General features: G+C 41.8%; 1 protein-coding gene across 3 annotated transcripts in view; it reads right to left on the minus strand.

Annotated features, from left to right (window-relative positions):
* Positions 1–330: 330 nt before the first annotated feature.
* Positions 331–13071, minus strand: part of galnt18b (UDP-N-acetyl-alpha-D-galactosamine:polypeptide N-acetylgalactosaminyltransferase 18b) — a 245709-nt gene continuing 232968 nt past the window's right edge. The window contains exon 11 of one of the 3 annotated variants that reach the window (XM_072592470.1): positions 331–964. In XM_072592470.1, coding sequence (XP_072448571.1) covers positions 818–964 — 147 coding nt within the window. In that variant the 3' untranslated portion in view covers positions 331–817. The remainder of the gene's footprint in view (positions 965–13071) is intronic. The other 2 variants (XR_011963748.1, XR_011963749.1) reach the window with 2 other exon arrangements.

Here is a 13071-nt window from a genome sequence, read left to right on the forward strand (position 1 = left end):
CTGAGGTTCTGTATAAGAAATATGACAAAGCCAAAACATTATGGCCTGTAAATTCAACAATGTAAAATGGGTCTTTGAACATCAACTTTGAAAGACAGGTTAAGTGCTAATACAGGACATTTTCCCCCTGCTATATTGGTATGACGACAACTTTCCCCATGAACTTTGTTATTTTTGTGGAATATCATAGTGAGACCACCAGAGGTGGTCCATATTTTGTGAATGCATATTCTTCCAAAGGTTCAGCCCCTTTTTACATCTGCCTATTAGTCCCTGATGTATTTTTCAGAGTTGTTGAGGAGATTGTATGGAATATTCTTTACTCCAGTATTTAATTAGTGATGTAGCATTTTATTGTCATTTTGCTTGCACCAAAAATCAACAATTTTCAGCTGAGCTCAAACTACAGGAGCAAAGAATTTATTGGAGAGATTTTTACACCTACATGGATTTCATTGACTAGATGTCACTGATTTGATGAATGGGGTCATTTCCCCGAACTATTCGCTCACCCACATCAAAACAGATATTTTACATCATTACATATTAACATGAAACCCATTATAAATATTGTCTATTTGTCATGTGTCTATTTACACATAGAAAATATTTAACTATTGTGTCTCCAGTTTGATCCTTCTGACAAACAATTATCTGTAAATCATGTACAACTTAATTCTGAAATATGAAAAAATTGCCTTTTTACCCATACACAGACCTGAGACATCAAAGAAATATACACCAGAAATTTGCAAAATTGTGCTACACAGTAGCACGAGGACAATGAGAACAAGTGGGGGGAAGAGGCAAAGGTTCATTAAGAGGATGTCTTCTTTAAGACACTACTGATGGTCCAGCGTTGGCCACTACACTTCTGAAGTATAGGCTTGAACCCAAACTCATTGTCAGGACTTCCTTGAAGCTCCAGGCACCGCTTAGATTTTCTGTTCTGTATCGAACCACCCTAAGAAACATAAGATCACAACATTATGGCCTATAAATTCGATGATATATCCAATGTTGAAGGACAGTGTGACTGCTATATTGGTCTGAAAACAGCCATTAACATATGAAACACTCCATGGTGTGTCACAGGAACATAATAAAACAGAGTTTTGATCAATGAAACATTGTTTAAAGGAGAGCCTTAAATGGGAATAATGAGGTCATAGAGTCACAGAGATGTACAGCACGGAAACAGACCTTTCGGTCCAACTCATCCATGCCGATCAGATATCCCAACCCAATCTAATCCCACCTGCCAGCAGCTGGCCCATATCCCTTCAAACCATTCCTATTTATATACCCATCCAGATGCCTTTTAAATGTTGCAATTGTACTAGCCTCCACCACTTCCTCTGGCAACTCATTCCATACACGTACCACCCTCTGCATGAAAACATTGCCTTTAGGTGTCTTTTATATCTTTTCCCTCTCATCCAAAACCTATGCCCTCTAGTTCTGGATTCCTACTCCAGTGAAAAACCTTGTCTATTTACCCTATCCATGCCCCTCATGAGTTTATGAACCTCTGTAAGGTCGCCCCTCAGCTTCTGATGCTCCAGGGAAAAGAGCACCAGCCTATTCAACCTCTCCCTGTAGCTCAAACCCTCCAACCCTGAAAACATCCTTGTAACTCTTTCCTGAATCCTTTCAAGTTTCACAACATCCTTCCGATAGGAAGGAGTCCAGAATTGCATGCAATATTCCAAAATAGCCTAACCAATGTCCTGTACAGCTGCAATTTGACCTCCCAACCACTGTACTCAATACTCTGACCAATAAAGGGAAGCATACCAAACGCCTCCTTCACTATCCTATCTACCTGCGACTCTACTTTCAAGGAGCTATTAACCTGCACTCCAAGGTCTCTTTGTTCAGCAACACTCCCTAGGACCTTACCATTAAGTGTATATGTCCTGTTAAGATTTGCTTTCCCAAAATATAGCACCTCACAAATAAAATTCCATCTGCCACTTCTCAGCCTATTGGCCCATCTGATCAAGATCCCATTGTGATCTAAGGTAACTTTCTTATGTGGATCAAGACATCCAGCACTTCCTCCTCTGTAATATGGATATTTTTCAAGATGTCACTGTCTATTTCCATATGTTCTATATCTGGCATGTCCTTTTCCACAGTAAACACTGATGCAAAATACTCGTTTAGTATCTTCCCTTCTCTTGGGGCTCCACACAAAGGCCACCTTGCTGATCTTTGAGGGGCCCTATTCTCTCCTTAGTTACCCTATTGTCCTTAATGTATTTGTAAAAATCCTTTGGATTTTCCTTAACTCTACTTGCCAAAGCTATCTCATGTCCCCTTTTTGCCCTTCTGATTTCCTCTTAAGTATACTCCTACTGCCTTTATACTCTTCTAAGGATTCACTCGATCTATCTTGTCGATACCTGACATATGCTTTTTTCTTTTTCTTAACAAAATCCACAATTTCTTTCGTCATCTAGCATTCCCTGTACCTACCAGCCTTTCCTTTCAGCCTAACGGGAATATTCTCTTTCTGGACTCTCGTTAACTCATTTCTGAAGCCTTCCCATTTTCCAGCCGTCCCTTTACCTGCAAACATCTGCTCCCAATCAGTTTTTGAAAGTTCTTGTGATTGATGGCAGGTTTTGGAAGGGAGAAAAGTTGCAAGTACAGTCACACAGATAGGCTAACTCCAGGAAAGGTAAGAGAGGTAGGCAAGTAGTGCAGGAGTCTTCTTTGGCTATCCCCATTTCAAACAAGTATGCTGTTTCGGAAAATGTAGGGGGTGATGGATTCTCAGGGGAACATAGCACGAACAGCCAAGTTTCTGGTATGGAGACTGGCTCTAATGTAATGAGGGGTACATCAGGTTCCAAGAGATCGATTGTGTTAGGGGAATCTCTAGTTAGAGGCACAGACAGATGTTTCTGTGGCCAGCAGTGAAAAAAATCAGAGTGGTGTGTTGCTTCCCTTGTGCCAGGGTCAAGGATGTCTCAGAGAGGGTGCAGAATGTTCACTAGGGGGAGAGAGCCCAGCAGGAGATCATTGTACACATTAGAACCAATGACATAGGAAGGGAAAAGGATGAGAATCTGAAGGGAGAATATAGAGCGTTAGGCAGGAATTTAAAAAGGAGATAATCGAGCGTAGTAATATCTGGATTACTCCCAGTGCTAGGAGATAGTGAGGGCAGGAATAGGAGGATAGACCAGATGAATGCATAGCTGTGGAGCTGGTGTATGGGAGAAAGGTTCACATTTTTGGATCATTGGAATCTCTTCTGGGGTAGAAGTGACCTGTACAAGAAGGACAGATTGCACCTGAATTGGAAGGGTACGAATATACTGGCAGGGAGACTTGCTAGAACTGCTCTGGAGGATTTAATCTAATAAAGTGGGGGGTGGGACCCAGGGAAAGAGATCAATCTGAGACTGGTACAGTTGAGATCAAAGGCGAGTCAAACAGTCAGGGCAGGCAGAGACAAAGCAGAGAACAAGGTAGGATGGATAAATTAAACTGCATTTATTTCAATGCAAGGAGCCTAACAGGGAAGGCAGATGAACTCAGGCTACAGTTAGGAACATGGGACTGGGATATCATAGCAATTACAGAAACGTGACTCAGGGATGGACAGGACTGGCAGCTTAATGTTCCAGGATACAAATGCTACAGGAAGGATAGAAAGGGAGGCAAGACAGGAGGGGGAGTGGCGTTTTGATAAGGGATAAAAATTACAGCTGTACTGAAGGAGGATATCCCAGAAATAAATCCAGGGAAATTAGTTGGGTTGAACTGAGAAATAAGAAAGGGCTGATCACCTTATTGGGATTGTATTATAGCCCCCCTAATAGTCAGTGGGAAATTGAGAAGCAAATTTGTAAGGAGATCTCAGTTATCTGTAAGAATAATAGGGTGGTTATGGTAGGGGATTTCAGCTTTCCAAGCATAGACTGGGACTGCTATAGTGTTAAGGGTTTAGATGGAGAGTAATTTAAGTGTGTACAAGAAAGGTTTTGATTCAATATGTGGATGTACCAATCAGAGAAGGTGCAAAACATGACCTACTCTTGGGAAATAAGGTGGGGGTGGGGGAACTGAGGTGTCAGTGGGGGAGCACTTTAGGGCCAGCAGCCATAATCCTATTAGATTTTAAATAGTGATGGAAAAGGACAGACAAAATCTAAAAGTTGAAGTTCTAAATTTGAGGAAGGCTAATTTTGATGATATTAGGCAAGAACGTTCAAAATCTGATTGTGGGCAGATATTCGCAGGTAAAGGGACGGCTGGAAAAAGGGAAGGCTTCAGAAATGAGATAACGAGAGTCCAGAGACAGTATATTCGTGTTAGGGTGAAAAGAAAAGCCGGTAGGTGCAGGGAATGCTGGATGACTAAAGAAATTGACTGCTTGGTTAAGAAAAAGAAGGAAGCATATGTGAGGTATAGACAAGATAGATCGAGTGAATCCTTAGAAGAGTATGAAGGAAGTAGGAGTATACTTAAGAGGGAAATCAGAAGGGCAAAAAGGGGACATGAGATAGCTTTGGCAAATAGAATTAAGGAGAAACCAAAGAGATTTTACAAATACATTAAGGACAAAAGGGTAACTAAGGTGAGAATAGGGCCCCTCAAAGATCAGCAAGACAGCCTTTGTGTGGAGCCGCAGGAGATGGAGGCGATACTAAACGAGTATTTTGCATCAGTGTTTACTGTGGAAAAGGACATGAAAGATAGAGAATGTAGGGAAATAGATGGTGACATCTTGAAAAATGTCCATATTGCAGAGGAGCAAGTGTCTTGATCCGCATGAAAGTGGATAAATCCCCAGGACCTGATCAGGTGTACCCTAGAACTCTGTAGGAAGTGAGGGAAGTGATTGCTGGGTCCCTTGCTGAGACATTTGTATCATTGGTAGTTGTAGGTGAGGGGTTGGAAAACTGGAGGTTGGCAAACGTGGTGCCACTGTTCAAATAAGGTGGTAAGGACAAGCGACGGAACTACAGATCAGTGAACTGGACATTGCTGGGCAAGTTGTTGGAGGAAATTCTGAGGGACAGGATGTTCATGTATTTGGAAAGGTAAGGACTGATTAGGGATAGTCAATATGTGTTTGTGCGTGGGAAATCATGTCTCACAAACTTGATTGTGTCTTTTAAACAGTAACAGAGGATTGATGAGGTCAGAGCAGTGGACATGATCTATATGGACTTCAATAAGGTGGGGGACTGGTCAGTAAGATTAGATGTCATGGAATACAGGGAGAACCATTTGGATACAGAACTGGCTCAAAGGTAGAAGACAGAGAGTGGTGATGGAGGGTTGTTTTTTCAGACTGGAGGCCTGTGACCAGTGGAGTGCCACAAGGATCATTGTTGGGTCCACTACTTTTTGTCATTTATATAAATGACTTGGATATGAACATAGGAGGTATAGTTAGTAAGTTAGCAGATGACACCAAAATTGGAGGTGAAGAAGGTTACCTCAGATTGCAAAAGGGTCTTGATCAGATGTGTCAATGGGCAGAGAAGTGGCAGATGGATTTTAATTTAGATAAATTTGAGGTGCTGCATTTTGGGAAAACAAATCTTAGCAGGACTTATACACTTAATGGTAAGGTCCTAGGGACTGTTGCTGAACAAAGAGACCTTGGAGTGCAGGTTCATAGCTCCTTGAAAGTAGAGTCACAGGTACATAGGATAGTGAAGAAGGCGTTTGGTATGCTTCCCTTTATTGGTCAGAGTATTGAGTACAGTGGTTGGGAGGTCAAATTGCAGCTGTACAGGACATTGTTTAGGCTATTTTGGAATATTGCATGCAATTCTGGTCTCCTTCCTATCGGAAAGATGTTGTGAAACTTGAAAGGATACAGAAAATATTTACAAGGATGTTTCCAGGGTTGGAGGATTTGAACTATAGAGAGAGGTTGAATAGGCTGTGGCTGTTTTCCCTGGAGCGTCAGAGGCTGACGGGTGACCATATAGAGGTTTATAAAATCATGAGGGGCAAGGATAGGATATATAGACAAAGTCTTTTCCCTGGGGTGGGGGAGTTCAAAATTAGAGAGGTAAAAACAATGACTGCAGATGCTGGAAACCAGATTCTGGATTCGTGGTGCTGGAAGAGCACAGCAGTTTAAGGGCTTTTGCCCGAAACGTCGATTTCGAAGCTCCTTGGATGCTGCCTGAACTGCTGTGCTCTTCCAGCACCACTAATCCAGAATGAGTTCAAAATTAGATGACATAGGTTTAGGATGAGAGGGGAAAGGTATAAAAGGGCCTACAGGGCAACTGTTTCACGCAGAGTTTGGTGCATGTGTGGAATGAGCTGCCAGAGGAAGTGGTGGAGGCTGGTACAATTACAACATTAGAAGGCATCTGGATGGGTATATGAATAGGAAGGGTTTGGAGGGATATGGGCCAGGTGTTGGCAGGTTGGACTAGATTGGTTAGTATATCTGGTCGGCATGGATGAGTTGGACCGAAGGGTCTGTTTCCGTGCTGTACATTTCTGACTCCATGACTAAGATGTACAGCATGGAAACAGACCCTTCATTCCAACTCATCCATGCTGGCCAGATATCCTAAACTAATCTAATACTATTACCCAGCACTTAACCCATATCCCTCTAAGCCCTTCCTATTCTTATACCAACCCAGTTGAGAAAAGATTTATCAGGTGTTGCCAGGAATGGAGTGTTTGAGTTATAAAAACAGAACAGGAGGTTGAGGGGAAGTATGAAGGTTTATAAAATCATGAGGGGCCCAGAAAAGACAAATAACAAGCGTATTTTCCTAAGTCAGGGAGTTCAAATCTTGACAGCTTATTTTTAATGGGAGAGGAGTAAGTTTTTAAAAGGGACATGAGGGGAAACATTTTTACAGTGGTTTGTGTATAGAATCAACTGCCTGAGGAAGTGGTGAATGCAGATAGAGTTACAACATTTGAGACATTTGGATAAGTAAATGATTAGGAAGGGGTTTAGAGGGATATGGGATATGGGCCAAATGTAAGCAAGTGGGACTAGTTTGGGAACGTGTTCAGTGGGGATTAGTTGGTCCAATACATTCTGTTCTGTGAAAATAAGTGGACAAAACTCCAAAATATCCATCTATTTTCAGATCAATTCACAATTCCACTCTAGCTAGCTGCACCACAGACCTGAACACAGGAAAGCTTGCAAAATGTGTCTGTTAATTATTTCTCGGCTGATGTTTTGGCTGAATGTAAAGATAATCTTAGTAACTTTGTCTGTAATTCGGTACAATCAGGCTGGTAGCTTCATGGGAAAAGTCAATAGTTCAGGCACTATTATTTCAGTCTGGATGAGAAGGTCAAGGTTTGAATGTCACAGTCAGTACAGCAAGAAACTAGTTCAAGGAGTTAGTTTATTACCTTGTGCATTATTTATGAATTGTAGTCACTTAAATTCAGAGATTGTTTGCCTGCTGCGTTTTTGTCAATCACGCCTTTCAATTACTAGGTAAGTCAATAGTCTGGCCTTTATTACCTTGCCACAATGCTATAAATGAGTATTGAATTGGATTGCAATTGAATTCAGAAAGCTTAATACTGGCAGATGAGCACAGTCTCCTCTATAGTTTATAACAGGAACACTTTTACTTTCGCAGCAAGATCATCTCAATAACCTCACAAAGCTCAATCCCTGCAACAGCTCATCTTCTGCTGGAATCTTCACCAACGTCTTTGTTCTTTCTGCACTTGACGAATCCTGCATGCTGCTCAATAATTTCTCCCTTTCTATCCTTTGTAAATGTGTGATCCTCCATGCTCTTGTTCTTGAGCTGATCTATGACATTAGGCACATGGGGTCAGAGAATGGGCTTGAATTAAACCCAGTACCTGGGGTCCGTTGGTCTGCAGGGAGGGTCCCGTGTACACATCTAGTGAGGGACCGCTGTGTTCAGGTTGGGGGCAGGCCCACCTTGCTCAGGTCAGGGGACAGGACCAATGTTTAGGTATGTGTTCAGGTTGAGGGTGGGGTGATTTGCAGGGATCGTGAGTCAGAGCTGGTGATGAGACTCCAGACCAATTGCAAAAACAGGAGACCATGATTTACTTTCCTCACCTACTTGTCCAGCCTTATGTCAATGTCAACCTTCTTACCCTTGTTTTCAAACCCCTTCATTGCTTCAGTCCTAGCTCTATTTCTAGAACACCAATCTAACTCTGCAACCACCCAAATTCTGCACTCCTCCTAGGCCTGAGCATCTCCAATTTTATTTGCTCCATAACTGATGGTCACCATGCTTGAGATTGAGGTGCAAAATCTGATATGGGACAGTTTTAGGCTCTGTGTTGGCAGGCAATACAAAGGTGGCAGCTTGACAATCAGGAGAAACTTTTTTATGACTGATTTTAAAAATAGAGCCCCTAAGTTATCTCCTGAGAGAGTGAAAGATGGGAGAATGAGGGTGAAAGAGAGAAGCTTGTAGTGGGCCTTAAACCTCTCCTCTTGCATTAGATGATTTTAATGTACTTTTAGGTTGCAAGATATCAGCCTTCTGAAACTGTACATCTTGTTCTCATTTTAAGTTGGTATAATAGTATAATATTGTGCAAAATATTCTCTACCCAATCATTTTTCCATGACTTAGTCTGATTGCGAGGACCTAATTAAATGCAATCATGGCGAGATTTTGGTTTTTAATGGGAATCTATCAAAGTAATTTGGCCAGAATCGAAGCATCTTCCTCAATTGCAATCAAATTGGATTTGAATTTAACATTTTAAATCTCTATATAAATAAGTCAACATAAGCTTCAGCTAAAGAGGGGTTGGGGTTGTGGGCAGTGGATAATGTTCACTCACTGCTGTGAAGTCCAGTGGGAGACCAAAAGCTGAGGTGGCAAGGCATATAAGTTAGATTCTCCATCACTTAGTCAAAATCTAAGATATTGACATGAATAACTTGCAGTTATAAAGACCTAAGTCATGTCATGAGCTTTCCCAAGTGCTGAGGAATTACTTTTGCTGACTACTTTTGCTTCTTGTAATATATGAAAGCAGGCAGCTCAGCACATTAAGATTCTGCAGGCATAAAGTGATCAATGACCAGATAATGGCCTGCTCAGGAATGGATATGCCCAGAACCCAATGCCTACTCAATATTGTTTCTTTTACATGAGTAGTGGGAGAGCTGTAGTCTCCTGTTGGATCTCCAGCTTAATCACTGAAAGCATTTCAAACTTAAAGCATTGAGTCACGGGCAGGAGAAGGTACTTAGGATAAGAATAGGAGGATTAGAATATAACAAGTGATTGGTGGAGGGAGAATGCAGTTATCAAATTTAATATTTTGGAAATAGGACCATATTCTGCACAGCCTTTATAACTACCATTCTTTAGAGAACAATTTCTGATTGGATAGAATTAACCTGACAGGCAGCAAGGCTTTGTGTCCCTTGCAGATCCCCACAGGGTGCATAATTACATCCAGTCCATTTAGGCCTTTATTGCTGAGTAAATCATCCTACTCCTGCACTGTTGCAATATTCCTCCAATCCCTTCACTTTAAACTACCCATCAAATTGAGAAATCATCTTGACATCCTTTTCATAAAAACGAGAAGTAATCCTTTTTATAGTATTATTCCATAGAAAGTGTGTTAAATTTTACAAATATATAAAGAGATTAAAAATCTTATGCCTGCCAACACATCCTATTAACTATTTCCAATTAAATTTCACTGTATTTACACACTCCTGTCAGTGGAGGAGCTGTAGCACACATTTACGATGTGACATGTTGACATATGCTATTTCACTTCTAAATATGAACACACAAAGAGGCAATTTAGCCCATCATTCTGTTCCAGAAGTTTGTAATGGAAATAGAACATCAGAACATCTAATTTTAAAATAGCTACTATGTGAGATCTGTATCTCCTTAAATTAGCCACTGCTCTCTAATCCTACTATCTCCAGTGTGGAATACCAGAGGATACTGATAAGTTTCAAAATCATTGTAGTTATAAATAATTGCATGTCAAGTACAAAAATGAGCAAGTTGTGCTAAAACTGCCTAAACCAATGGCTAGGTCTCAGCTACAGTATTGGGTCAGTTTCTGAGGAATGAAATTTGGGAATGATCCCAAGGCTTTCGAACAAGAGGGCAATGAAATTTAAGTGTGCAGGGATGAGGGACTTCATTGTGTAGCAAGGGTGCAATAGCTGGGATTGTTCTCCTTGAAGCAGAGACATTTGAGAGGAGGTTTATTAGGCATGTTTAAAATCATGAAGGGTTTTGATGGACTAAATAAATAGAAACCCTACCCTCCCTCAAAAAGGTGGAGAAGAAGAGGACACGGATTTACAGAGGAACCTCAATTATCCGAAGGACGTGGACAGGGAGTATTTTGTTCAGTTAAATGAATTTCGGATAATCGAATGCTGGATAACATAGTTTAGCCAAGCATCGGGATTTTGCGATCTTGCCAGACAATCTGATATTCGGATAATTGAATGCCGGATAATCAAGGTTCCTCTGTACTGTGAGTGGCAAAAGAACCCACTGGAAGCTGAGGGCCAAGACTTTTACTTTCCCTTGTTTTCACCTGAAAGGACAGCGGCAATATTTCAATGCCACCCCCTCAGGAATATGTTATTTAAGAAGGAATTCACTTTGATTAACCAGCAGCACCCTTGTCACAGGTGGACCGGAGGTTGTAGTGGATAGGATTGGGACCTGCAAGCAATCCCCAGAGTCAAAGTCCAAAAGTTGAAGACCAGGCAAGTGTGAGGGTCTTGCAGCAGGGAGGGGAGTTGAGGCCTAGGAGGGTGAGGGTGTTGTTTAAAAGGCCAGGTGAGAGGGAGCAAATATCGGTGTGTAAACTTGTGGGAGGGCATATGGTGTTGAAAGGAAGCCATTGATGGAGGAGACCCCCTTCTCCCTCCTGCCCAAGGCCGAGAAATGACATTTTCCTTGTGCCCAGACCCCTTCCACAACCCCACTCCCGCGCCACCCCACCACCCCGACTCCTGAACTACTCCACCAACCTGAAAATTGAGATTTGTCAGGAAATGACCCTTTAAGGACATTACATAGGATGTGGACAGATGGGGTTGAAAAAGGTGGCGCTGGAAAAGCACAGCAGATCAGGCAGCAGCTGAGGAACAAGAAAGTCGATGTTACTGAAGGGCTTATGCCCGAAACATTGATTCTCCTGCTCCTCGGTTGCTGGCTGACCTGCTGTGCTTTTCCAGTGTCACCCTTTTCGACTCCGACTCTGACTCTCCAGCATCTGCACTCCTCACTTCCACCGTTTAGACCAGTTTAGGCCTCAACTGTCCTATGCAAAATGATGGAACAGTCAGTGTGGATAGGAGCTTAGTAGGGAGGCTATCCAAAGAATTTTACCTGCAAAACCAGCAGTGGGAGAGTATAAAAATTTACCTGAAGAGAATGTTTTTTAAGGCAGTGAGCTGTTATGGTCTGGAGTATTTTTAACTGAAAGGGTCGAAATCGATTCAATATTAGATTTCCACCTGAAAGAAAAGAATATGCAGGGCTATAGGGAAAGAGCAAGAAGAACAGTACCAGCTGGATTGCTCTTTCAATGCACCATCACAGACATGATGGACCAAATGGTCTCTACTTCTGCTCCATCTGTCCATGGAGATAAAACATTGCAACAGCAGCAGCTGCTCTCTGTATTTTTCCAACTTTTCTGCTTGCTCAGTATTGCTGAATGAATAATTAAGCAGGCTGCAGGATAGAGATTTGCAGACTTACAGTCTTGTGCGAATTTACAAATGGAAACAAAAATTGATTCAGAAAGAAATGGATAAAAAGAGTTTGTTTATCTCTTGCTCACCATTATCTCGATGTCCCAAACAGCCCAACAGCCAATCAATTGTTTTTTCAGAAGTGCTGTCACTGATTTATTAAAATACATTTTAAAGCAAATCACTCGAAATATCAAGAGATTTATCGCATCTGTGAATCCCTGCAGATTATCAGTCTTGTAACCTTGCTACATGTTTTGAGTAATAAAATTTATTTCTACATCCCACAGCTCTTTATAAAACTGAATAGGGCCAAACAACGGGCTGCTTACTGAATATAAATTACTCCCATGTGTGAGTGAGTGAGTGACGCATAGTAATTTCTTACTATGACTCTTACAGCCTCATCAGATTTACATTTAACTTCCTCACGTATATTCTTTACTGGGTTTCATTCCACACGCTATTCCCCTGCATGTGGGTACCACTTGAATTAATCAAAGCCACCCACACAACCAACACCTTCTCGCTGCGGATGCCAAAGACTAGCAATGGTCTTACTAACCTGGAAAAAGCATGGGAGAATCAGGAGTGGATTTTTTTTTACTATATTATTGACCTAGAATAGATGGAGTGACAACTAATTAGCAGGGCTCAGGCCACTGTCTCTTCCAAGCCAAAGAGGAGTTACCTCAGAGTAGTTGGAGTGAAAAAGCAAAAATAATGGAAGTGACAGTGATTCCAAGGTCTAGCCACACAGATCGTTAAAATATCATAAGCATTTGTAGAAAATAATTAAGACATTTGAATGGAATGCTGGATTTATTTCTAGGGAACCAGAATACAATGTATTAGAAGGCATTCTACAACAAAGTCATGTTTAAACTCATGTTCAGGTTAAAGCTTGACCAGGCCAACTGCTCAAAAGAGTCAGCCACAGTGGCTGATCTGAACTCCCTCTCATAACTCTAGTCAAAAAGTTATCTTTTGTGCCTCTGTCTTTGTCCCATGCAATCCCTCGAAAAGCTATCAGATGTGTACATCTCCTCCTTGTATGGGAGAAAGGTCTGTCAGCTGCTGAGTGTTGCAGCACTTTATGTTCTAAGTGTGAACACTGGTAGACAGGCTGCACCACTGTGGTTCCAGTAATGCTACATTGATAGCTGCATTGAAGTGATTGAACTTGGAGCACTGATAGAGATATCTGGCACCCAGATATTTGGGCGGCACGGTGGCACAGTGGTCAGCACTGCTGCCTCACAGCGCCGGAGACCCGGGTTCAATTCCCGCCTCAGGCGACTGACTGTGTGGAGTTTGCACGTTCTCCCCGTGTCTGCGTGGGTTTC

The sequence above is a fragment of the Chiloscyllium punctatum genome, chromosome 22 (genome assembly GCF_047496795.1).
Source record: "Chiloscyllium punctatum isolate Juve2018m chromosome 22, sChiPun1.3, whole genome shotgun sequence".
NCBI lineage: Eukaryota > Metazoa > Chordata > Chondrichthyes > Orectolobiformes > Hemiscylliidae > Chiloscyllium > Chiloscyllium punctatum.